Source organism: Alternaria incomplexa (genome assembly GCF_024043165.1).
Source record: "Alternaria incomplexa strain BMP 0042 chromosome Unknown scaffold_27, whole genome shotgun sequence".
Taxonomy (NCBI): Eukaryota; Fungi; Ascomycota; class Dothideomycetes; order Pleosporales; family Pleosporaceae; genus Alternaria; species Alternaria incomplexa.
Genome location: NW_026249876.1, coordinates 124548 through 150521, shown reverse-complemented (window position 1 = coordinate 150521; position 25974 = coordinate 124548). Strand labels below are relative to the sequence as shown.

Here is a 25974-nt window from a genome sequence, read left to right as displayed (position 1 = left end):
CCCCCCCCCCCCCCCCCCCCCCCCTTGAAGATTCGTCTTCGACACTCTGTCTAAAAGTCGCTCATGCCGGCATATAATGCCACGCGCCCTTGACCGCCTTCCCAGTACAGCCTGCTGGGTTGGTTATACAATGACCGCTAGCGCAGCTCCTCCGTTCTTGGAACTCTATCCGCCATGAGTCTGACCAAAGTCCTGGTTGGGTGGTTTTGTTCTCTTGCAGTGTCATCATAATGCGGGATGGGTACGGAGCGTGTACCAGGGGTATCGAATGTGGCGCGCCGCCAGCACGAGTCCAAAACCCGTTAGGCTCCGCCAACCTTAGCCCAGAATACCTTATGCGCGAAAGTACCTAGTGGGTGTCATTCGGAAACGCAAAGGGTACATCCTGATCCCAAGCCCCCGGATACCGCAGCTGATCCGCCTAGCCTGAAGTTGGCTGATCAGGATGATGCGATGAGGCGGAGCAGGCGGCGGAACGTCGTGCCCATGCATACACCACGCATCCAATGAACACCGAGAGCATACACCATCCCTCCAATGAATACCTGGACACTGTCGCTTATCATCAAAAGTTCGTCCATCGGATGCAGTAGATGCCAGCTTAGGGTCTTAAGGGATGCGATGAGGTGGAGCAGGCGGCGGAACGGCGTCCCCATGCATACACCATCCATCCAATGAACACCTAGAGCATACACCATCCCTCCAATGAATACCTAGACACTGTCGCTTATCATCAAAAGTTCATCCATCAAATGCCGTAGATGCCAGCTTAGGGTCTCAAGGGATGCGTGTTGTTAGCATTACATTAGCACTCTACTCACACATCCCTATATGTTCTCAGGGCATTGCCCGTGCATACTTTTCTTCCGTCGCCATTCGGCAAGCTTTCGCAAACATCATTACCTGCTTCTCCTCTTCAATAGAAGTGTATTCAGTTGTCCTTTAACCCATACCTCCCTTGAGCGGTTCTCGCAACGACTCGAACTTCTCGATTACCTACGTACAGGTTGCCCATGCTAGACGACCAATCACAGCGTCTTCCGTTCTAAGAGCTTCCATAAAAGATACTTTTACCGGCCAGAACATTCGGCGACATCAGTACTGAAAGCTTCATACTTGTCCAGTGGAGTACTGAGCCCTGGATATCTCCGTTCCGGCACTTGGTACCATTCGTCGTCCACACCTATAGAAGAATTCTTCATTGCCACTGTGGTAATCCGAATATTACAATCCCACCCAGCACCTGATTATTAATAGTGAGTCTGCTTCTACATTGTCACTTGTCTCGTTAGGTTGTGGTATTGAATACCACGCGCAAAGCAGCCTTGACTTCGCAACAGCTCTCGACGTGCTGACCTCTCCAGTGACACGATCCTTCAATGCCGCCGATCCCAACCAGCCCTGGTCTAGAGAGGCAATATTCGGCTTGGCTACCATCTTCGTCATGGTGCTGTCTTCGGGTATAGGCTTGACCTATAAATACCGCTCAAAGATGTACTACTTTTGGCAATGTTGCAAATGCGGCAGGACGCTCGTGCACGGTATGTGTTGTATTGTCTATTCACTTGCCATTCATAGCTGATGCTGTACAGACGAAGATCTTGCAGGAACTCGGATGAGATCGACCAATCCCGGCTGGGTTGGTATCGCAGACGTGCGGCGGTATCAGCAAGAAACATATACATCATTCTTGCGGCGGAGAAGAGGGCCCGGGATCTCGCGAGCCTCTAGTCGAGTATACGGAGGGCAGTGGTAATGACTCGGGCCGTGTCGACCTGGTAAATGACAGAGGCGATGGCGATTTGAGTGGCTACATGCAATCATCCATTCTTGAATGTTATGCGAATCGAGTGGCGCCTGGCAGATAGCGCCGACAGGACATCGACGACGGCTTGAGGACGACGAGCGCGAAATTTCGGATTTCCGTGCGAGTCAGGTGTTGCCTTACGAGCTGGAATGTACGCATTAGTAGTAACAGGTGTTGCCTGGCAGATGAAAAACCTCCTCGTCAAGAATCGGCGGAGGACAGGTCCAAATCTTGATACATGATACGCTTGTATAGAGAAGACCCTACCTAGAATCGTTAAGCCTCTCGAACTGCATAGTTTCGATGTTTGATAGGCTATGTATGGGCTAATAGCGTTCCTCCAGATACATCATGCTCACTATCTTCAAAGTCGCTGGTTGGAGGGATTTGACCTTGTTAGTTGTCGGATGTCAGGCAAAGAAGTGGACAGCGCAGCATGAAGGAGGGCCCCGCGGGAACCACCGTTACCGGATATCTCCCCCAATGTACACTACCAAAGTACCCTCGCGAAAAGATCCCTCGGGCTCGAGCGCGAACGACAGAGAAGGGCCCCGCGGGGAGAAGGGTGGGGCCGTTTTAGCGCGCTTGGGGCCGTGCGTTCTGGCTAACCCGATGACGCAGGACAAGTCTTTGCCAACCGCATCACCTCATATCAGTAGCAGAATGAATACTTACACTGTCTGTTACAGTAACACCAAAAGCGAAGGCTGGTTAAAACATTGATGCATGACAGACTCCTAGGAGGTAGATGTTCAAGCTTGCGATATCCAGCTACATACGCTCTACGACAACAAGCAGGCGCGCCTCACGATCCTACTCCATAGCAGCCAACTTTGCCCTCTTAGCCTTCTTCTTGCTCTTCTTACTTTCTGGCGCTACAGGTGCTTTCAATTCCTCCAGCTCGGCCAATGCTCGCTCAGTCCCTTCTTCCGCTTGCGCAACACCATCGGTCTTCGTCTTCTCATCAGTGGAAGCGACTACGGGCTGCTCGACCTGCATCACCGAGTCTGAACGCACGTGAATGGGTGCTTTGATCGTCTCTGGGACTTTGTCACTTGTATTGACTGGTTCCGGCTTTCTGTTACCCATCTGCTGGTACGTTTTTGAGGACTTGAAGTCCAGTTCGTCCGTGAAGGGTTCGAGTGTTGCTGGCTTCTCTACGGGTTCGGCTTCTTCAAGCTTTGGAGCGACTTCTTCAGTGGGCTTCGAATCGATCGCGTCGTTTGCAACTGGTGCTTCATCAACGATATCCTTTGGAGCAGTCTCTGACACCGGTTTCGTTGCCGCTTCTTTTACGTCTTCCACCTTGGGTGGTGCGATTGTAGGGACAGCGTCTTCAACACCAACCGACTCATACATCTCCGGCACGACCTCCGCTGTCGGAGTAGAAGCTTCTTCGTTACTGACAACTGGCGTCGCAGGCGCTCGAGCGTAGTTGCTCATCACAGTCTTCCAAACGAGCTGTAGAAGCCTGCTGTTACCCTCTACCGTCGTAATGAAGTCCGGCTTTCGGAAAGGCTCTGGATCGTCCGCCATCGCATTGTTGAGCGACTGTTCAACATAGCTCGGATACCACAGATCGTCTTCCGGTAGCAAAGGGAACGCGTGGTCTCTCGCTACGGTAAGGATATCGAAGATGCTCATCTCCTCGTCGAGAGACTTGAGCTTGTTTTGAGCTAGCTCAGCAAGACCTGGTAGCTTGTAGCGAGCGGCAGCGCAGTATACACCCGCGCCGAGCTTGTAGACTTCGGGTATGACTTTGTCGGATGATGCCGGAGTGTTGAGGCTTTGGTACTTGCCGGTATACAAGTAGTGCACTAGAGTGTGCGCTGTGTTCAAATCCAGCTCTGGGAGAAGTACGGACTGCTTGACGAAGGCCAATGGATAGGACTTTGTGGCGAGAACCTCGCTACGGCTCAGGACGCTGTCGTGGACGAGGAAGCGGGTTGCTTCTGGCCCGACTTCCAGCGACACCATCTGCGTGGTTGCATAGGGGCTGCAAGACACTATCAGCGCCATACTGAAACTCGGTGGTGATATGTAACTTACGAGACTTCTTCAGGACTGACTGCTAAGTCTCCCGTGCCATACGCGTATCCACCCAAACCGTCATTGTCATGGGACACGTCCAAGGTAGAATTATCGCTAACAGACATATTGTACTAACAGCAAAGGACGCCTGTTGATTCCTGCGAGAATTCAGACAAACCACTTCCCTTTAACCCATCACGACAACTTCTCCCAAAATGAGGCTCAAAACACATGCGCTGTCACTCATTACAAGACGCGGGGTCTGTATGCACTCATGAGTTGTCAGTTCGATGGCATTCTCAGCCTTGTGGCTTCGGTGATCCCGTTGGTCAGCCTGATCGTCCTTTACTGCACCCCGCGAATGCTGCGTCCAATAGACCGTGACGGATCGATGAGCTGAGCAAAACCGGTGAGATCGGGCGCAGATTTATCTGTAATTATCTTTCGGTTGATGCGCTCAGACCCGATGGCTGGATGGGCGCGCTATCGCTGGTAGCCTGCGATCTAGACTGTTCGTCGGTGGCCGCGGTTCAAACGTTCCTCGTGGACCGGGAACTCGTCTGCTAATGTTATCGTAATCGAAGCAGGGCACTATGCGGGTGTCGAGATAGAGGACACAACTGAGGACGAAAGGTGGAGGTGGAGGTCTGATTATCCTTCCTGGAAGGTCAACTTATTGGAAGGAACGAAACGTCGACCCTTGCGAGGTTGTAGTCAGCCGCCACATCTCACCTTCCCTACGCGTGAGGCGCGGGGAAAAAAGAAGATGTCCTGGCGAGGACTAAGAAGGATATTTAGGTACGGAAGGCATTACTATGAACGATAATCGAGATCTAGACATCGCAAGTCGCGTTCTAGATATGATTGACGAAACGGAGGGTGAATTGAGTCCCAGGATAGGAATGAGTCAACACCTCTAGTCGCAGCGGCCGAGCGTGGATACTCGAAGGTTTTGTGTTCTACGGGAGACAATTGCCGTCGTATATGATGCAATTGCAGTCCGCGGACGGACCCTGAGGACGCACAGTAGGAACGCACGGCGTGCCACTTTACCTAGGCTAGCTTAGCGCAACTGTGCCTCAGCCTCCGCCCACAAGTGCACCAACCGCTACCGTACTTAGTTAAGTACGGCTGAACATCATTTGCAATGTTAACCTCAGCTTCCTCAATGTCAGCCGCGTCTGGTATGAATCCACAGAATCAAGCTGCAATGTCGGAAATATACACAGTTCAAACCACGAACTCGACGTCGTCAAGTCACACAAATACGCTGCATCTTCCAACAAGGCTTAGTTTCTGGATACTCAGCGTCGTCAGTGCCTACTGGCTTCTCGTTCGCACTCTCCGGTACAGGCGTCGCGATGGCCTCACTCACCGCTTGAATGTAAAAGCAATACTACCAACACTTCCAATCCCGCCAGGCTGACAAACAACCTAGTACCCCGACCGCTCATCATGGAGTCGCATGACTGTTAAAGATGCGCATTCAGTACACGTTTCTCTTACTGAACTCGAATTCCCAATCATTTTCCACACATCCACATTCTTCGCCCTCTTCAAAACCTATGGCATCCCCAGTATTTCGAAGCTGCTTGTCGCAACAGGACAACTATCTTGCCCGGAAACAGCATCGAAACGAGCTGCTGATACTGCTACTATCATGACCGAGGCAATTATCAACAAACCTGATTCCGAACGCGCCATCAGTGGTATAGCGCGTATGAACTACCTTCATAGTCGGTATATCAAAGCCGGGAAGATATCAAACGACGATATGTTGTATACGCTCAGCCTCTTCGTTCTTGAGCCTATCAGGTGGACTGCCAGATACGAGTGGCGAACTGTGACGGACTTCGAGAGATGTGCCATGGGTGTATACTGGAAGGATATGGGTGAGGCGATGAAGATATCGTACGACACTCTACCTTCTGCGGGCCAAGGATGGCGTGACGGGTTTCACTGGCTGGAAGAGGTAGAAGCGTGGAGTCTGGCATATGAGGCTCAGAACATGGTACCTGCTGAGACAAACGCGACGCTTGGTCGTGGTACTTTCGATGTCGCCTTGTTCAACGTACCTTCCGCTCTGAAACCTCTCAGCTTTACCGTGGCATACATCTTACTCGAGCCGCGCTTGCGGAAAGCGATGAAGTGAGTGGAAGATGGAGCTCTTACTTGATTGACCCATCATGCTGACAATATCCAAGCATACCACAGCCACCTGCGATCTACTACCAAGTTTTAGAAACATTGGTCGAGATTCGCAAGTTCTTGCTCCGAAACTTCTTCCTCCCACGTCCGTACTTTCTACGCCCGGACTGGTTCACAGAGATTGACGAGCGCACTGGCCGGGCCAATGCTGGTCAATATATTGACAGGCCGTGGTACGTCAAGCCGTCGCTTATGAAGAGGTGGGGTCCAAACGCGTTATTACTGCGACTGGTTGGGGGTGTCGTCCCAGGCGACGAACGATATCATCCAAGAGGATATCGGGTCCATGAGCTTGGTCCTTCAGAGCTTGTGGGGAAGGGTGATGCCGAGATGCGGAATACGAGAGATGAGTTGAGAGCGAAAAGAATGGGGTGTGTGTTCTCTCGCTGATGGATCATGTCTGTTGGCCAGACGTGGAGGCGAGTCCTACGGCGATAGATGAGCTCCTACAGCGCCTGCAGGAATCGAAGTAGATGGGAGCTCAGCGACAGAGGTGAATGCGAATGCGTCAGGTGGCGTTAGATTCCATTCGAGGTCCAGGTAAACATCTCTGCCATTGCCCTCCAGGGCGTGTCATTTTGAATCCTGAACACTAATAAGGCAACACTGTAAGGCTGCGGTCAAGCTTAACGAGGAAAGAGTTGTGGACCATATGTGACGCGTATCGCACGCGGTAGAAGATGAAGCGGAAGACATTGGAGAACAAAGAGAGGTGGAGGGGTCCACATCGGAATGGTTCCGCACCCGCGTCCAATGGCGGAACCCCGCGTCCACCCCGCGGTGATACATATGGAGCAGTCGCTCTGTTATACTCCCGTCATTGTCCCAATCTCACTGTGTTGATTCCATCCAAATAAGAAAACAAAATGGCGACCACAAAAGTTGCACTCATCACCGCCAGCTCAGCAGGTCTGGGCGCGCAGATAGCACGCGTATTCGCACCAGACTTCCGCGTAGTATGTATACAAACCTACCGTCACATGTCCAGCATATACCGTGACCAAGAAGAGCAACTAACACACCCAGGTGATAAACTATTCCTCAAACTCCGACCGAGCCGCCACCCTCATGAAAGAGCTCTCCTCAATCCCAGGCCCATCTTCCGAATCCAACCCACGCTTCCACCTCATCCAAGCCGACATGTCCTCCAAGCCCTCCGTCCAAAACCTCGTCCAAGAAACCATCTCAACAATGGGCCGCCTAGACGTCGTCGTCTCAAACGCCGGTTGGACCCGCATGACCACCTTCACGGACATCGAACAGCAGATAAACGACGAAGACTGGGACAAGTGCTTCACCATGAACGTAAAAACACACATGTGGCTCGCCTACGCCGCGAAAGACGCCTTAGCCTCCACCGAAGGCACATTCATCTCCACAGCTAGTGTAGCGGGAGTCAAGCCCAGTGGGAGCAGCGTGCCGTATGCTGTTACGAAAGCAGCGCAGATACATCTTGCGAAGAGCTTGGCTGTTATTCTTGCGCCGAGGATAAGGGTGAATAGTATTAGTCCTGGTATGCTGCTTACGGAATGGGGACTCAAGTTTCCAGAGAAGAAAAGGGAGGCGGCGATTCAGAATACTAAGTTGAAGAGGTTGGCGACGGTGGAGGATTGTGCGGAGCAGGTTAGGGTGTTGGCGCTTAGTAGGAGTATTACGGGGCAGAATATTTCGATTGATGGGGGGTCTTCTGTGTAGGGGAGGGTGTGGTTAGTTGGGCAGGGTTGGACTGGGCATGTTAAAGTGCACAAGGTACATTGCGCTGAGAACTTTCGGGGAGTCTATCTGTGACTGAGGGGAATGTCTTGTTCGTAGAGGAACATGCGTTCTCGGTGTTATGGATGCTTACAGTTTCAGGCTTGGGATTGTCAATTCCGGCGGTATTGTAAGCTGACCGCATAGAGCTTCACTAGGAAAACCATATGCATGGCCGGTTAGAACAACGACTGTCTATTCTTGACGTTCTCATCTCTGCAGTGTTGCACAGAAACGGTGTCGCACAGAGCGGTGGAACAATCGTGAGCCTCGCATGTAGCATGTGTTACGTCGACACTCATTCGACTTGTGTGCGACGTATACGTTGTGCACTGTGTATATCTTCGGCGTGTTTGCTGTCGCTAGTCTGACGGATGAGGTTTGAGTAACCGCAAGCTTACTTCCGTTGCACAAGTCCCTAGAGGACGCTGAATAGGACGTGAGGTGTGCTCTGAAAACAGTTTTGAGCCATGTAAGATTTGCGACTGTTCCCAGCCATGCTCAGGTACGAAGCGAATCGACCGATCCGTGGATCTCGAATGAACTAATTGTGACAGCATCGGTGGCGCACTCGCTGCGCCGTCTGCCACAGGTCGCCGTATCTAGTCGAACTCCTGTCCCGCCAACAGTATTGCCCAGCATGGTAGTGAAGAGGCACACGTCAATGAAGGAACAGAAAGAGTAGCCAAGCTGACTCGCTCTTACACCAAGCAGGACATCCACTATAGAGTCAGCAAGACAAGCCCGTCGGAGAATTGATAGGGCGCGATGCACCAATGATCCGCTCCTAGGTTACTCCAAACGCGTAGTCAGGGCTCCGGCTTCGGAGCGCAACCATTGGCCCGGCGGGTTTTCGCATCCTACGAAACGTGCTTGAATTGCACAACATACGATACGTCGAGATAAACAAGTACAATCCCACCCGTCAATAAAGATCGCGCGGAATGCCAATCAAGGATGCGAAATATGTGGAAAGTGGCTGGTCGCGTGCGAGCCAACGATGCTGCTGTGTCCAATTCCAGTTTCCCCACGCCAGACGTGTGCCACAGTATCGACCTCTCCACGAGCCCACCACGGCGGCCTTGAGACCCACCGCCTCGCTTCTGGGGACACTCACATGCTTTCGCGACAGTTTGCCGCCAAGGGTTGCCGGACGGGTACGGGAGGCTGACATGCAGCTGAGCCCTACTGCATGCCACGCCGCACGGGTCGTGGTGCAAAAGAACACAACGGCTCCAGCTGGTCAGGCCAGTTGATGTTGTTTCGTGTCAGCGCGTAGATGCAAAGAAAGACGAAGGTTTGATTACTTCTGAGATGCCTCCCACTCTCAGAGTAAGCTGCTGGCAGGCGTATCCAGGTCGAGCTCGCCTCAGAGTATGCGGACACGGCCATCGGGAACCAGGGTCTCACAATCTTCGCGCTCCGGCATGTTGCCTGGCTCGTTGGAAATAACTCTGAGCTGGTTCGAAAATAGTCCCAGTTTGGGCGTTTGACGAGGTTAGCTGCTGCCCTTGTGGAGACTCGTTACTGGATGCGGTAAGATACGGTACGACAGTGGCTGCGGTCAATTGAAGAACCACAGACGATGGCCGGTCGGACGGGTGTCTCGATCTGCTCAACCACAGCCGGATTTTGCACGCCGCGGGCCTTCTGCAGGGCGTGCGCTCAGTAGCGCCGTGTCGCAACGGCAAGACCAAAAAACCCAAAAGATTGGGTGTCGAATCGTCGTTGGGCGCCCGATGTTCGCCCGACTGCGGTGCCTCGATGTCGCGAGACCTGGGGTGAGATGCACTAGACACGAGGAGGATGCGAGCAAACCGCCGTGGTCGTCTTATCGCACACAACGTACGTGAATCGCATAAACACATGGCCAGGGACGGGGTGGCGTTGGTGAGAACGCGTCGCGACGGCCGGCGAAGATGCGGCACCAAACCGGCTAGCGCGTTCGATCTTCGAGGCGGCAGCTGATTGGGCAACGCGGTTCTCTTATCTCTGGCCAGAAATGCAATTGACACACGCAACCTGGACCACCCACTCGCCAAGCCTTCCGCCCCGGATGAAACTGGCGTTGCCTGCAATCGTTATGCGAATTCGTGTTGAGCCCGTGGTGAGAGGCGCCGCGCGAGGCCTGTCCTTACAAGCTGACGCGACGTGGCCGCCGGTGTGGGTGGGCGTTGCGCCTTATCACGTCTACTTCGCCGTCACATGTTTGCAGAGCAGCGAGCCGGCGAGATAAGGCGTTAGATCGTTAGAGACAGCAATGACGCAGCTCCGATCAATCGCGGCAGAAAAAGAACAAAGCTCCATGGCTGGATCTAACGCGAACCCCACGACGGTCGCGGCTGTGGGTGATGTACCCTCGTCTATTTTGCCTCGAGTGATGGCCCGTGGACCAGGATAGATAAGAGTAGTACAGCAAGTTCCACCCATAAAGGTCCCGGCGCATCTACCGTAATCTACAGTAGGGCTTCCGGAATCTCCCTGTAGCAGCTTATATTACTGGCACCGATCCAGCTTTTGATCCCTTCTCTTTTCTTCCACAGGCCCTACCGTGGAACCGTCCTCCCTTTCCCCATAGTACTTAAGGACCCCAGATCTCCTTAGTACCCCGACAATCCCCTAGGACTTCCCTCACCATGTCGTACTCGTGGGTCGGCCCTCCGGCACAGTTCAATGGCACCGATGATATCACTGGTGGTGACTCTGGTGAGTACAAGCCCCAAAGTACCATTGCGCACGTGCCGAGCGCAACATCCGCATCGTGTGCGACAGAAGGCTAACATGAACATCAGTCACCGAGAACTTGAACCAATGGTTCTCTGCAGGTGACCAGGCCTACATCCTCGTGGCTTCGGCCATGGTGATGATCATGGTTCCTGGTCTCGCATTCCTCTACTCCGGTCTTGCTCGCAGAAAGTCCGCCCTCTCCCTCATCTGGGCCTGCATGTTCTCCGCCTCCGTCATTACCTTCCAATGGTACTTCTGGGGATACTCGCTCGCTTTCGGACCCTCAACGAACGGTTTCATCGGAAACCTCGACAAGTTCGGTCTCAAGGGCGTTCTGGCTCATCCCAGCCCCGGTAGTCCTTTGATCCCAGAGTTGCTGTACTCCTTCTACCAGGTACGAAAACCATTACTATGAACCGGTTTCGACGAACTAACACAATCCAGATGCAATTTTGCGCTGTCACTGCTGCCATCGTCGTCGGTTGCGTTGCTGAGCGCGGTCGCTTAATCCCCATGATGGTCTTCATCTGGCTCTGGGCCACGATCGTATACTGCCCCGTCGCATACTGGGCCTGGAACGCAAACGGCTGGTTCTTCGCATGGGGTGGACTTGACTACGCTGGTGGTGGTCCCGTCGAGATTGTCTCCGGTTGCACAGCTCTCGCCTACTCCATGATCCTCGGACGTCGCCAGGAGAAGATGATGCTCAACTTCCGCCCTCACAACGTCTCCTTGATCACCCTCGGAACCGTCTTCCTGTGGTTCGGCTGGTTGGGCTTCAACGGTGGTTCCGCTTTCGGCGCCAACCTCCGTGCTGTCATGGCATGCTGGAACAGCAACCTTACCGCCATGTTCGCCGCCATGACTTGGGTTCTCCTCGATTGGCGCCTTGCTCGCAAGTGGTCCATGGTCGGATGGTGCTCAGGTGTCATCTCCGGACTTGTCGCTGCTACTCCCGCTTCTGGTTTCTTGCCTCCATGGGCCAGCGTCATCCTCGGTATTACCACCGGTATTGTTGCTAACTTTGCCACCAAGAGTATGTACCCCTCTGGAAAACCTTTCATGAACAGCTCGCTAACACCTATCTAGTCAAGTTCTGGATCAAGATCGACGATTCTCTCGATGTGTTCGCTGAGCACGGCGTCGCTGGAATGTGGGGTCTTTTCTTCAACGGAATCTTCGGTGCCGACTACATCATCGGACTCGACGGAGTCAACAACGGCCTTACCGCTGGTGCCATCACCGGCGAGCCCGCCGCGATCTACAAGCAAATCGCCTACATCGTCGCCGTAACCGCCTACTCCTTCGTCGTCAGCGCCATCCTCGCCTTCGTCATCGACAAGATCCCCGGCCTCAAGCTGCGCGCATCTGAAGAAGCCGAGCTCCTCGGTATGGACGACGACCAGCTCGGCGAGTTCGCCTACGACTACGTCGAGGTCCGCCGTGACTACCTCGCATGGACTCCTGCTAAGGGCGAGCCCATCGACGGCGAGCACTCTGTACCCCAAGGCGAGCGCCACGGCATCCCCCAGCACAGCCAGATGCTCGAGGGCAAGGCACCATCGGAACACAGCTCAGGCCACGAGCACACGGGCATTGCGGGCGACAGGCACGCGATGGCCATGGGCTCCGAGCACGAGAAGCATGTTCAAACCTAAGGGCTTTTCTCTTTGCTGCTGCGCATTGCTGATTTGGATTTGTTGCTTGCGACTTTTTTGAGTCATTACCCGTTTCGAGATACCACCTTGCGCTGCTCCTCCTGCGTCTTTGAGCTGTGCTTTTTGACACATACATTTAGATGGTTGTATTACAGTTTTTTTCTTTTCCTCATGTATTGTACATCATTCGAGAATGGATACATCAAACATCATTATCGCTCCCATCTGGCAATTCCCCATGTGTATTCCAAATCACTTCAAACTCGCCCATAACCTATATCAACACATTCCACATCACCGACACGCGCCCAGCCTTTCTTATCATGCTAAGCACGATCGACTCCCCCATTCGACGAATAGAATTGACTACACAACGACGCCAAGCCTACTCTCCTCACTTCCTTATCTTTTCCCGCTCCTCCAGACTGTGAACCCCAGATTTACGCAAGCAAGATGATGTCAGTCCACCAACGCTACCACCGAAGTGAGCTTGACATCTGCACGATGCAAGAACGACGCAGCCTTTTACCGTAGATATCGAAGATGTGTATCTCTATCGCGCATTATGATATCGATGTGCTTCGATGTGGTAGCGATGGCTTATCTCAACTCCCAGCGGCGTATGAAAGAGGAGTGTTGGCTATGCGCTACGTACATTATCTGCATATGCGGTTCGACTGATTTGACTGGTTGTTGTATGCGCAGCCTATTTCCAAGCCAAGACTATTGGATTTCATTTGATCCAGTGGTCTCGATCGCGATCGCAAGTGTTGGGATGGAAAGCGGGAACTACCATACCTCGCCGATCTGGAAACTGCGCCGTTGGACAACCTTATCTCAGGGTGTGCGTGTGGGCATGGGTGTACCGGTGAGGCGGGTGCGTGTGGGGGAGGCTGTGCAGTGGACAACCACTACTACTCACGTGCAAAGCTTCGATCAATAGTCGAAAGTTGAACGTTGATCTCGCATCGTGATGATGTGTGACGGAATTAGACATGAGGTGTGATGTCATTGGATGGGGGTTAAGGAGTTGGAACACGCTAAGAAATGATGGCACGCAAGCACACGTGAACAAAGCGAAGAAGTGTTCGTGATCGAGACGCCAGATGTTAGAGGCGAATAGGTAGGACAAAGAATTCGGCTCGGGATCTTGCACAAGACCACTCCCGCGTAGGGCTTGGCCACGATGACAAAGACCGCTGTTGAACGCAGCTTGTGTTAACGCTCGTAACAACGCCTCGTGGGAAATGCTCAAAGAAGTAGTGCAGCTCAGGAGGCGACGGAGGCTGATGTTAGGGATGTCTGTAGAAAGGGTAAGTTTTTGTTGACGGTGAGATCGCAAAGTCGAGTTGTACGGATTGCAACCAACTCTCCCTTTTGGTGCACAAAATTGAACCAAGAGCTTCAGAATGCCCAGAAGAAAAGCAAAAGACTCTCTCCAAATCTTCGCAACACCTTTAAATCCTCATTTCTCTCCATCCCACCCTCTCCATTCTCGCCGCGAACACCTCTCACACCTCCCCTTCCCTTCCGCCAGCAAGCCCACAGACCAACTCCACAAACCTCTCCCGGTTACCCAACACCCGAAGATGACGCACCATCAAGCCCCTTAGCATGGATGTGGAAATGCCACCAATGCCACCATAACTACCGTCTCGGCGTAACGCGCCGCTGTCTCGAAGACGGCCACTATTTCTGCAGCGGCAGCACTACCCTCAAGTCCTGGCGGAAGTCAAGTAATAAAAGGAAACAACGGAACCATCGTGCTTGTCCGAGTGAGTTCGACTATGAAGGCTGGAAAACGATCGGGCCGTGGCGGAGAGGCGGACCGAAACACAGTAGCAGACCATACACAGTTCCAACCACCAACAACTCGAATAAAGTGGCAGTGGCAGAGAAGCAGCAAGACTGCTGGAACACATGCGACTACCCCTCCGAATGCCGCTGGGGCAAGAAGTTCGGCATACACACACCCGTCGACTCTGTCTTCCCCTCCGTCTTCCCCAGTAACGAAAGCGCCAACAACAACAACAGTATGCCTACACTGACTGCTCCTATCATCATCAACTCCATCAACACGCTGCCTGAGGGTATCCTCAAACCAGGGGACTGTAGTGAGACTAATGAGACTATTGCGAGGAAGAAAGATGTCAAGACGAATCTTTGGACTGCGTTAAGAGCTAGTGCGGAAAGGAGGAAAGGTGCTGGGGATAGGGGTGGGAGTCCGCTGAAGGGTTTTGGGGAGAGGGGGGAGGGAGATGGAGAAGGGGAAGGGGGTGGAGATGTAGGGAGAGTGATGAGGGATGGGGATGGGGATGGGGATGTTGTTATGGGGAGTTTTGATCCTGTGATTCTGGATGATGCGAGTGTTTCGCCCTCATCTTCGTCGTCGCAAGCCGAATCCTCGTCTTCTTCTTCGTCAGCGGTGGATTCACTCAAGACGTTGGTTAGTAGAAGGCGGTATCGACGCGTGAAATCGAGGTCTAGAATGAATGGCTCGGTTGATAAGAGATATGCTGAGACGGGGCATGTGGCGATGTGGAATGTGGAGGAGAGGATGGAGGATCAGGTTAGGCTGGATGATGAGGATATGATGGTGGAGGGGTTTGCGCCGTTGTGTCGGGTTAGGAGTCGGGGTTGTTCTGTGTGAAATGGGGTTTTGCTGATTAGTTGGCCTTCTTTAATTCATAATTACATGTCTTGATCATAAAAGCAGGATCAGCAGCGCTACGCACTTCCAAAGGAAAACATGGGAAAGCCCAACGTGAGGATTTCCTGCGGCTAAAAGTGGCACTTCCGTCCCAGGTCCGCCAGTGCCAGCGCCCACGTTCCTGCAGGGATGCGCCTGTGCCTGACCGTCGACGCTCGGGCCATGTCCCTTCACGGGAAGTCGCGCCCTGAACGCCGCCGCGCCGTCATTGCTACTTCTTCACTTCTCTCTCACAGCGCGCTGAGCCTGATACCCCGAGGCACATTGTGAACATGGTGCTCTCGTTCATTCTCATTCAGAATAGGCAGTAAGTTGGGATGTTCGTGCAGAGGAGGGTTGGGGAGGTCATGTAGCATGGAGGCTGATCGACGGTAGAGGGAAGACAAGATTGGCGAAGTGGTATGCGCCGTACAGTGTGAGTTGAGATGTCAAGTATATTAAGAGACGATATAGTAGCTAATTATAAAACAGGATGAAGAGAAAGTCAAGTTAAAGGGCGAGGTATGCGATACCCTCCTTCCCTCCCACCCATCCACCACGCCTCCTCAAGCCGCCCTCGAACCCTTCGCATAGCGAGTCCCGAAATGAGACTAAGAACGAATTCAGGTCCACCGCCTCATCGCCCCACGCGACCAAAAGCACCAATCCAACTTCGTCGAGTTCCGCAACATGTCCAAGATCGTGTACCGCCGCTACGCCGGCCTCTTCTTCTGCGCCTGCGTCGACACAAACGACAACGAGCTCGCCTATCTCGAGGCCATACACTTCTTCGTCGAGGTGCTAGATGCCTTCTTTGGGAACGTGTGTGAGCTGGATTTGGTGTTTAACTTCTACAAGGTGTATGCGATACTGGATGAGGTGTTTTTGGCGGGTGAGATTGAGGAGACGAGTAAACAGGTCGTGCTGACGAGGTTGGCGCATTTGGATAAGCTGGAGTAGATGGATGATGGGTGGGGATATACTGTATAATGGGGTGGAGCTGGGGCTGCTTCGCCTGGCGCTTCGGCTCAAATAAGAGGAATGAGGTAGTAACCATGCGCTGCAGAGGGCACATGAGGGAGTCGCGTGTATAGCCGCGCTGAGGGGTCTTGCGCGAGCATTTGAAGAGCCCACATCTCAATGGTGGGCTGGCATGCTTCGAGGCTGATTCGGTACCAAAATCTGGCCGGAAGGAACAGCAGAGATAATCGCTTGCATGTCTTAGCGATCCCTGCAAAGACATCGTTCACGCAAATCTGTCCTGCTTCTACATTCGGTGACATGCAAGTGAATGGAGCTTGTCGTTCTTGCATGTGAGGGAGCGCACGGACGCGCTCTTATGATGGAAGCAGAGGTCTAGAAAATAGCCACATCATCAACCTTGGTTCTTCGCGATCTGTCCCTTCGCCTGTGCCCAAATCCCCCCAGCATGCTCGCCCCATGATATGAACATCTCTAAGACCATTCCGCGCCCCGTTGTTCCTCCGCCACACGCCTGACCCGCCTCGAATCGTCCCGTCCGTCGAATCCACCGCAACATCCCCGCGCCGCGACCATGTCTGACTTCGCCGCATACCACGCCCTCGGCACTGGCTCGCCAAACCCGAACGGAACCGGCAGACCAGACGAGCCCAACAAATGGCGTCCACCAGTCGCTGCGGGCCCTCCTGGCTACCAACAGACGGGCAGCCCGGCCATGGCCCAGCCTCCGAATCAGTACGCCGGCACACCAGCGCAATATGGCACGCCAGTCCAGCAAGAAGGTTATTTCCCCGACCAGTCGGCGCTGCAGGGTCAGCCTCAGTACCAGGGCGATCAAGACGTGAACAACCTCGCGGGGCAGATGGGAGCAGTTGGGTTGGGTATGGATCAGGCGGCACAACCCAAGCACAAGAAGAAGAACAGACATGCATATCATAATATCGAGGGACCTGGAGGGAGTTCACCGGCGTTCAACGGAGCGCCGCAGAATGGCACACCTACACAATACCAAAACTCGCCTCAAGTCGGAGGAGCGCAATGGATGGAGCCTCAGATCACTCCCGCCATGAGCCAGTTTCCCGCACCCGTAAATCCTATCTTCAGTCCTGGATCGCAGGCTTCGCCTATGCAGTACGCTGCGAGAACACCAGCAGCACCACATCAGAGTGGAGGAGCGGCGGTTGGATCAGCTCAAGGACGTGTAGATCCCGAGCAAATTCCCAGCATACCGAAGTCGCGCGATGCGCCGGCGAAGTACTACCTAGAGAACGTATACCCGACTATGGAGCACCACCTACCTCCTCCCGCCACGGTCCCCTTTGTAGCCTTTGACCAGGGCAACTCCTCACCTAAGTTCGCACGTTTGACTATGAACAACATTCCACTCACTGCGCAAGCCCTTGCTGCGACTTCGTTACCGCTTGGTATGGTCTTGCAGCCGCTGGCTGCTCAACAAGAAGGCGAGCAAGCTATACCCGTATTGGACTTTGGCGAGTCTGGTCCACCAAGATGTGCAAGGTGTCGTGCGTACATCAATCCGTTTATGCAGTTCAAGGCTGGCGGAAACAAGGTCGTGTGTAACCTGTGTACATACCCGGGCGACGTCCCCGGTGAATACTTTGCGCCCACTGATCAGTCTGGCGTCCGCATAGACAGACTACAACGGCCGGAGCTCACACTAGGTACTGTCGACTTTCTCGTACCCAAGGAATACTGGTCGAAAGAGCCTGTCGGTCTACGGTGGTTGTTCCTCGTCGATGTGACCGCCGAGGCTGTAAATCGTGGTTTCCTCCATGGCTTTTGTGAAGGCATCATGAAAGCGCTCTATGGCGAAGAAACAGAGACAGAGGGCGTTGAGACTACGACTCGGATACCAAAGGGTGCCAAAGTTGGCATCGTCACATACGACAAGGAGATGCACTTTTACAACCTCAACGCCAGCTTGACGAGCGCTCAAATGCTCGTCATGTCTGACCTCGAAGATCCCTTCCTACCCTTCAGCGAAGGCTTGTTCGTCGACCCCGTGGAGTGCAAGAGCGTCATCACATCACTTCTCGCACAGCTACCGACCATGTTCTCTGAAGTCAAGAATCCAGAGCCAGCGTTATTACCTTGCTTAAACTCTGCCGTGGCAGCATTGTCGGCTACAGGCGGAAAGATTGTGTGCTCTTTGGCTGCGCTTCCGACTTGGGGTCCTGGTCGGCTGATGCTACGTGAGGACAACAATGTACATAACACCGATGCTGAGAAGAAGCTTCTTCAGACTGAGCATCCTGGGTTCAAGAAGGTTGCTGAGAAGATGGTGCAGAATGGTATTGGTGTGGACTTTTTCCTTGCTGCGCCCAGTGGAGGGTACCTCGACATTGCGACCATCGGCCACGTCTCCGCTGTAACAGGTGGAGAAGTCTTCTACTACCCCAACTTCCATGCGCCAAGGGATATCCTGAAATTATCCAAGGAGATTCAGCACACAGTCACGCGAGAAACCGGATATCAAGCGCTGATGAAGGTTCGCTGCTCAAATGGCCTGCAGGTCTCTGCCTACCACGGAAACTTCTACCATCACACTTTTGGCGCCGATCTAGAGTTCGGAGTCATTGACGCCGACAAGGCTATTGGTGTCATGTTCAGCTACGATGGCAAACTGGATCCGAAGCTTGATGCTCACTTCCAGAGTGCGCTACTATACACGGCTGCTAACGGTGAGCGGCGAGTGCGGTGCACGAACATCGTGGCCAGCGTTAGCCCGAATACTGGTGAATGCATGAAGTTTGTCGATCAGGATGCCGTCGTAAACATCATCGCCAAGGAAGCTGCTGCTCGCATGACAGAGAAGAACCTCAAGGAGATTAGGGGAGCCTTGACGGAGAAGACTGTCGATATTCTTGCTGGCTACAGGAAGAACTTCACTGGCAACAATCCTCCTGGTCAGCTTGTACTACCGGAGAACCTCAAGGAGTTCGGCATGTACATTCTCGGACTGATCAAGTCAAGAGCCTTCAAGGGCGGTAAAGAGCCCACCGACCGAAGAGTCCACGACATGCGCATGATCAAGTCGATGGGCCCACTGGAGATGTCGCTATACCTCTACCCCCGCATCATCGCAATCCACAACCTCGACGCGCGCGACGGTTTCGCAAACGAAAAGGGCCATCTCGTAATGCCAGAAAACATCCGCGCCTCCTTCTCCAAAGTCGAAGAAGGCGGCGCCTACATCGTCGACAACGGCCAAGTCTGCCTCTTATGGCTGCACACCCAAGTCTCACCCAACCTCCTCGAAGACCTCTTCGGCGAAGGCAACAACAGTCTAAAAGCGCTCGATCCCTTCCAATCTACCCTCCCCGTCCTCGAAACCCATCTCAACGCCCAAGTCAGGAATATACTGCAGTATCTGGAGGGTACGAGGGCGTCCAAGGCGCTTACTATTCAGCTTGCGAGACAAGGGCTGGATGGCGCGGAATACGAGTTCGCGAGGTTGTTGTATGAGGATCGGAATAATGAGGCGCAGAGTTATGTGGATTGGCTTGTGCATGTGCATAGGCATATTCAGTTAGAGGTACTTGGCATCTGATGGTGTTACTTCGGAACGCGAATGCTGACTTTGAATAGCTTGCTGGACAGCGCAAGAAAGAGGACTCGGGTGATGGTGTTGGCTCGACTTTTGTTGGCCTGCGGACACCGTACTGGGGGTAGAATTGTAGAGAGAGCAGCGACTTTGATGGATGAAGTTTGTATTGCATAGCGATAGCGGGGAGGGTTGGCGAAGTATTCTTACACAGAGGGACGAAACCCACGTATTCAATTCAATACTCAACATTCCTCACCATCCTCCATCTACTATGCGCACTTTGATGTTCTCGCTCCACTCCAACCCACATCCGATTACGCACCGCCGTGACGCTTCAACAGGGATCACGCACGTGACACCCACTAGCGCACCTCGCTTAGCTTTTCCGCTCAACGAAGAAAATCGCCAGCGCCAGCCTTCCATTGAACTTTCGCTCGACAACTAACCCACAGCATCACGACGCAAAGATGCCTACCCGCCTAACCAAGACCCGCAAGCACCGCGGTCACGTCTCCGCCGTAAGTTATCACCCCGCGAAGCCCTTTTGTATAGTGCTAACTCGGCATCCAGGGTCACGGACGTGTCGGAAAGCACAGGAAGCATCCCGGTGGTCGTGGTATGGCTGGTGGTCAACATCACCACCAGACCAACATCGACAAGTACCATCCTGGTTACTTCGGAAAGGGTAAGTTATGAGTGTGTACGAAGTGCATGTGAGACATATACTGACTTCGTCTGCAGTCGGTATGAGGTACTTCCACAAGATGCAGAACCTCTCCTGGAAGCCCGTCATCAACCTCGACAAGCTCTGGTCGCTCATCCCCGCCGAGAAGCGCGCTGAGTACCTCGCCAACAAGTCTGGCAACGCCCCCGTCCTCAACCTCCTCGACTACGGCTACTCCAAGGTCCTCGGAAAGGGTCGTCTCCCCGCTGTCCCCATCGTCGTCCGCGCCCGCTACGTCTCCGCTGAGGCTGAGAAGAAGATCAAGGAGGCTGGTGGTGTCGTTCAGCTCGTCGCATAAGCGCCAGAACGATACGATACGATACGATCAACCATCACTCACACAACACGATTGTGCATGAAACGGCGTCTCGGAATGATACAAAAGGATACCATAACGGCAATGATTGGGATGGATCTTCAAGTCCGCAGTTACCCTACAAACGGGTCTGCGTTGACTTGCGTCAGCGTGGTGGCTGAGGAATGTTTCATAGACAATATGACCGTTCCTGAACAAACCTTTGGCCTTTGGCTGTCCCGTTCACGCCATGCGTGGATCGTGGCTCGGCATCGCTATGCTATCGCATGGCTGCTTCCGTGATGTCGTGATATTATGGCGCTGCGTGCTGTGAGGTGAAGTCTCTGCGATACTAACCTGATTCTGAGTATAGTAAACCCTGTTCCTTCTCGGTATGAACGTCTGTCGTCCAAGCAGAGCATTCCGCGCTTCAAGCGCTTGCGTCGATTCAATTACATCGACTAGAAAAATTTGTCGCATTGAATATGCGCCTGTGATTGTGACCTTTGCCTGCTATGCTTCCGATCAGTTACTCAACAGTCGCTCAGGGCCATTCGGGCGTGCTCAGCATTCTACCTTATTCGAAAATTAAGCTATTGCTCACAACATCGTTACCGTTTCACTCTCTTTCGTATCTGGACTCGCTCGTAACGAGCACTTGACGCTGCGCTGCCACCACGCCAACACAGCATCTGCGTACGTCCTTCGCAAACTAGAGATTTTCACCCGCTTCGATCCGTACATGCGTAGCTTCCATTGTAAACGCGCTGCATGGGAATGGGAGCGCATTGCTGAAAATTATGGCTAAGCTGCCGCTGGACGCATGCGTTGAGTGCTGTGTGTATGAGAATGCATTCCTCGTTGCACTGCACAAACATCTCCATGCCCATGAACATGGTCGAACGCCCTCAGCAGACCGCACAAATGCGCAATGGCAGCACAAACAACCAAGCAATGCATAATCTGGTGACTCGAACCCCAGACATCAAACCGGTTTGGATACCACTTCTCCGGGATCTGTATGTAGTCAGTTCCCCATTCCTTTCTTTCCACATAGAATATTTCTTCCGGCTCATCAACATACCCTCAGAGCATATACCACACCCCCAGTAAGATTGCACACCGCCATCACCACCATCCAATCCAAACTCATCCTCCCCATCTGCGTCTCCACACCAAACTGCAGTAAACCATGCACAACAGGAACGACAAACGAGAGACCAAGACCCGCATACATGGCCGCGCGGTACGGACGATATTCCGGGCGACGGAACGCTGGGTGGAGCGTTGCGTAGATACAAGCTCCTGCTAAGATGGAGGCGAGAGTGTAGTATGTTGTTTGTAGGTGGGGTGTACAGTAGAAACCGTAGTATACACTTGGGATGGTGGAACCCCACATTAGGAGTACTATGCCGAGCTAGATTACTCAGTTGGCTGGGGTGAAATTGGGGTGGGTGGGGGTGGGTTACGTACGTAGTCGAGCTGGTTACCGAAGATGTGGACGGTTTTGCTGTGGTTGGCGATGATGTGGAAACTTGTTCTTGTGTGTTAGTCACTTCCTAAGTAAGTCAAGTAATTAGTAAGTCAATGTGTGACACAAAACTTACGTTGCAGACAGTGCAAAGCAAATGCCGACACCGAGAAAGAAGGTTGCGTAGACTATGATGTCGGCTGTGGTTACTGTGGTATATCTTGGCTGCGCCAGAAAATAACATACGGGGATGGGGAGAGTGAAGAAGGATATTGAGCCGATGAGATGCGAGAATATGTTTGCTGGAGAGAGTGGTCAGTTTGTCTTTTGTAGTTATTGTACTGTGTGATGCCTTACCTGTTTCGTTGTGGATACTGAGGATGCTGCGCAGGGACTGCGCGTAGGAGTTTGAGACGGCTCTGTATATCTCTTTGTTTAGAAGCCGGTATCATTAAGCGGGTTACAGACAAGACTGTTACCTGTAGCCTGATAGAATATACTCGTTGTCTCTAACCCTCGTAAGCGGCACGTTGACGATGAATCAATATACGGTAGATGTACTGGTACCAACTCGCTACAATGTCGATCAGCTATAGAAACATCATGAGATCTAACATCTTACGTATATCATTCCACTTCAATAAGGAGACTCGTTGCTCTTTTGCTGCTAGGTCACGAGGCGTGGCCTTGCGGCTATTAGCCTTGATGTCCACATATGTGGTAAATACATGCGTACCTGGTTTTGAGCTGGCGAACTGACCCGGGCTGCCGGGAGTCGAGAACGAAGACTCATTCTGGGGTTGATGTTCTCCTCGAAGTGAAAAGTTGTGGTTGGGTGGAAGGTAGAAGTACATGCGGCACAGTAGATGTGCATGTGACTCAGTGCAAGGGCCATTTCTTCTTTGACTCAAACTCGACACGGCCCTTATTACTACTTCGATATCACGTAAATATGGAAGGGGATCTGCGAACCACTTCTTTTATCTCGTCTATCCTCTAGCTTGATAACCTAGTGTTTGCAGGAGTAGTGATAAACGTAGTACTAACAACTTGGCTATCGCTCATCCAGCCTCTGTCACATCTCTCCCACCTTCCTCGTCACTATTATATCGGAGTAGAGATTCACCCTTCTGCTCTTCTCCACCCGCCGCTAACTCCTCAGTGCCATCTTGCTGATTCACAACAACATTATTCGCACTACCACCACCCTTACCATCCTCACCACCATCAACCCCAACCCCAACCTCGTTACTTCCCTCCAATCCCTCTCCCTGCACAACCACGTTAGTAACCCGCAGCACACCCCTCCCACCACCATGTCCCTCCGGTACCCGATAACTCCTCGGCAGCGTCAGATTACTCGAGTGCGAAGTTATCGTGCGAATCCGCCGAGTACCACGCTCATTAACTTGGCGTTGAGTACGGAAGTGTCGTGTAAGAGTTTCGTGGGGGGAAACACTGGCCTGGGGTGATGAGGTCGAGAATCCAGCGGGTAATTCATCTGCTCGTTGGATAGCTGGTGCGTTCGTGTTGGCATTGTGGGGTGCTGTATATCCATGCTTCGCAGGCGTGCTAGCCACCTCCCCTTGATCCCGTTCAACCGCCATCATCAGATCCCGTATCTCCTTTGCTGCATCCTGTTGCAGAGGTAAATCTTCAAGTTGCGTTTGCCGTAACCGGTCGCTGAGACTTGAACCTGAGTGCTCTTGTCTAGGCCCACGCTGAACCTCTTCCCCTCTCTCTCCACCTGAAGACCCTGTCTCCGAAGATACAGAAACAGGCAAAGGAGTCATCACCCTAACACTCCCCGGCGCCCTCTGAATCATCTGCGAAAGCCCAACTGGCGGACCAATAACACTCTGCGTCCGGCTTTCTAGGTTTGGGACAAGAGAAGGTGGATTGGGTTGCGTGCTGTCTTTTCTCCTCTTTGCTTTGGGTTTGGGGACCAGTACGGGGACTTCTGTGGGGTTGTTGTTGTTGTTGTTGTTGTTGTTGTTGTTGATGTCTTCGATGTGTTGGGTACGCGGCGCAGATGGTTCGGCAAGTCGGAGGGCCATGAGGCGTTCTCGGAGTTTTGCTTCTTCTTCTCTTTTTTGGGTTCGGTTTATTTTGTGGGAGAGGTAGGCTAGGCTGTATTTCTTTGGGGCTGTGGGTATGGCGGGGGTGGTGGGTGCGTTTGTGTTGGTTGGATTGGGGGTGGTGGTGGTGTGTAGTGGTGTGACGGTTCCGGGTCGACAGGTAAAGGTGCTTAGGAGCCGGTTCATCATGTTCTTACTCCTCGCGTCGGTTTCTCCAGCGGAAGTCCTCATACCGAACTCCTCCTCGTCCTCTCCCTCTGCCATCCTTCTCTCTTCACCACTCAAAGCGTCCAAATACCGCCGCCGAACCTCATCCTCCCGTTCTCCGCCCTCACCTCCACCACCCTCATAACTCTCCCCCACAGACCCAAACACCCTCTCAGGATCATACTGCACAGGCGAAGACACCGTCCGTCTCCTGCCCCTCCCTTCACCCCTCCTCCTCAAATTGCGCTCACTCTCCGTATGATACCCCTCAAGCCCAAGCCAATACTCCCTCATCCCTTCTTCGTCCATACCGTGATAGGGATGATTAGGCGCATACGTATACCCCCCTTCTACACCATCATCATCATTGTTGTATCCATCGTTCCTTTCTTGTCGTTGCTCAATCCGATAACTCAGGCTCGACGCCGTCCCCTCCGCAGAAATCAAATGCCTACTCGCATTAAACGGACTAATAGGACTTATCGTTCTATCACTCGGATAAATCGGGAAGCGAGCGTGTGGTGTAGGCGGTGTTACGGCGCGGTAGTATGGGGATGGGGATTGTGTGGGTCGAGGTGGTGGTGGTGGTGGAGGGGGCTGGGAGAAGGAGGTTGGTGAGGGCGGTGCGTCTTCTGGGTAGGGGTTCGATGGTATCGATAGTGCCGGTGATGGAATCGATAGTCCCGGTGAGGAGTTTGGGTGTATGATTAGGTTGGGAGGGGAGGGGAAGGGCGGGGGAGGTGTGGTTCGCGCGGGTTGCCGGGTTAGGGGCAGGAGGAAGTCGTCTTCGGGGTAGGGGTTTGAGGGGAGGGAGAGGGAGTCTTCGTTTCCTTGGCTGCCGGGATAGGGTGGTTCTTCGTCTTCGTTTTCTTCGTCTTGGGCAGCAGGCTGGGATGGCTCTTCGTCTGGCGGTTCTTCGTTCTGCGCTTCTTCGTCATGCGCTTCTTCGTCTTGCGCTTCTTCGTCTCGCACTTCTTCATCTTGCGCTTCTCCACCTGGTCCATCTCCATTCCACTCCTCAGCCCCCAGACCCCTTAGCATACTCTGCAACTCACGCCCCTTCTTCTTGCCCACCTACACACCCTAGTCAGCATCAATCCATCAATCCATCCATCCCAAAAATCAATCACATACCGTAGCATACCTCCCCCCACCCTCATACATCCTCTTTACCTCATCCAACCCCCTCCTCCTTGCCGCCCCACTATTAATACTATGATACGCCACATACATCTCCCTCTCCCTCCCTCCAACTCCTCCCACTCCAACCTTTTCCCCACCCGATACACTCTCTTCACGCTCTTCCGCAATCCGGTGCTCTGAACGCATCAACCGTTCTTCTTCTCGGTCCATATCTAACTCCCATTGCGCGTCCCACGACGCGTTGGTGATATCTTCTCTGCTTGAACCTCGATGGAGTAGGCGTAGGGGTTCCATGCTATCGGATCGGCCGTCATCCCCATCGTCCTCACCATCATCCCCGTTCCCACCATGACCATCCCCCTCTCCATCCCCCCACCCCACGGGACTCAAATCCCTTAAATCCTCCTCCGACTTATCCACGCCAGTGTAATACAGACCCAGCGAGGCAGACAGCGCCGTTCGTGCATTATCTCCCCGGCGACCCAGGCTATCTCTGCGGCGGAGGGTATTGGTGGTGTTGGTGAACCGGCCTTTGAGCGATGTGACGGTTACGTTTTGCCGGATGGTGGCGATGCGGTCGCGGAAGCGGGAGAGGTAGATGGCGGTGGCGGTTTGGTCGGGGGACATTTTGGGTG

The 25974-nt window shown here is 53.2% G+C and overlaps 8 protein-coding genes across 8 annotated transcripts; 6 read left to right on the top strand and 2 right to left on the bottom strand.

Moving 5' to 3' along the window:
• Nucleotides 1-2620: 2620 nt before the first annotated feature.
• J4E90_010809 (uncharacterized protein) lies at nt 2621-3920 on the bottom strand (the record flags this gene model as incomplete). The annotated part of the gene is made up of 2 exons (XM_051440321.1): nt 2621-3784; nt 3915-3920. 2 exons carry the CDS (start codon nt 3918-3920, stop codon nt 2621-2623), a joined length of 1170 nt encoding a protein of 389 aa, XP_051285855.1.
• A 1383-nt stretch (nt 3921-5303) lies between these two features.
• J4E90_010808 (uncharacterized protein) lies at nt 5304-5990 on the top strand (the record flags this gene model as incomplete). Its single annotated transcript, XM_051440320.1, has 1 exon — nt 5304-5990. The coding sequence occupies one exon, from the start codon at nt 5304-5306 to the stop codon at nt 5988-5990; it is 687 nt and encodes a 228-aa protein (XP_051285854.1).
• A 922-nt stretch (nt 5991-6912) lies between these two features.
• Nucleotides 6913-7741, top strand: J4E90_010807 (uncharacterized protein; the record flags this gene model as incomplete). Its single annotated transcript, XM_051440319.1, has 2 exons — nt 6913-7002; nt 7073-7741. 2 exons carry the CDS (start codon nt 6913-6915, stop codon nt 7739-7741), a joined length of 759 nt encoding a protein of 252 aa, XP_051285853.1.
• Nucleotides 7742-10434: 2693 nt separating this feature from the next.
• J4E90_010806 (uncharacterized protein) lies at nt 10435-12183 on the top strand (the record flags this gene model as incomplete). The annotated part of the gene is made up of 4 exons (XM_051440318.1): nt 10435-10504; nt 10591-10919; nt 10970-11561; nt 11615-12183. The coding sequence occupies 4 exons, from the start codon at nt 10435-10437 to the stop codon at nt 12181-12183; spliced, it is 1560 nt and encodes a 519-aa protein (XP_051285852.1).
• Nucleotides 12184-15165: 2982 nt separating this feature from the next.
• APS2 (AP-2 complex subunit sigma) lies at nt 15166-15832 on the top strand (the record flags this gene model as incomplete). Its single annotated transcript, XM_051440317.1, has 4 exons — nt 15166-15200; nt 15269-15308; nt 15365-15394; nt 15500-15832. 4 exons carry the CDS (start codon nt 15166-15168, stop codon nt 15830-15832), a joined length of 438 nt encoding a protein of 145 aa, XP_051285851.1.
• Nucleotides 15833-16427: 595 nt separating this feature from the next.
• Nucleotides 16428-19546, top strand: J4E90_010804 (uncharacterized protein; the record flags this gene model as incomplete). The annotated part of the gene is made up of 2 exons (XM_051440316.1): nt 16428-19409; nt 19463-19546. 2 exons carry the CDS (start codon nt 16428-16430, stop codon nt 19544-19546), a joined length of 3066 nt encoding a protein of 1021 aa, XP_051285850.1.
• Nucleotides 19547-19888: 342 nt separating this feature from the next.
• On the top strand, nt 19889-20443 carry J4E90_010803 (uncharacterized protein; the record flags this gene model as incomplete). The annotated part of the gene is made up of 3 exons (XM_051440315.1): nt 19889-19939; nt 19992-20106; nt 20163-20443. The coding sequence occupies 3 exons, from the start codon at nt 19889-19891 to the stop codon at nt 20441-20443; spliced, it is 447 nt and encodes a 148-aa protein (XP_051285849.1).
• A 2529-nt stretch (nt 20444-22972) lies between these two features.
• Nucleotides 22973-25237, bottom strand: J4E90_010802 (uncharacterized protein; the record flags this gene model as incomplete). Its single annotated transcript, XM_051440314.1, has 1 exon — nt 22973-25237. One exon carries the CDS (start codon nt 25235-25237, stop codon nt 22973-22975), a length of 2265 nt encoding a protein of 754 aa, XP_051285848.1.
• Between the last annotated feature and the right edge of the window lie 737 nt (nt 25238-25974).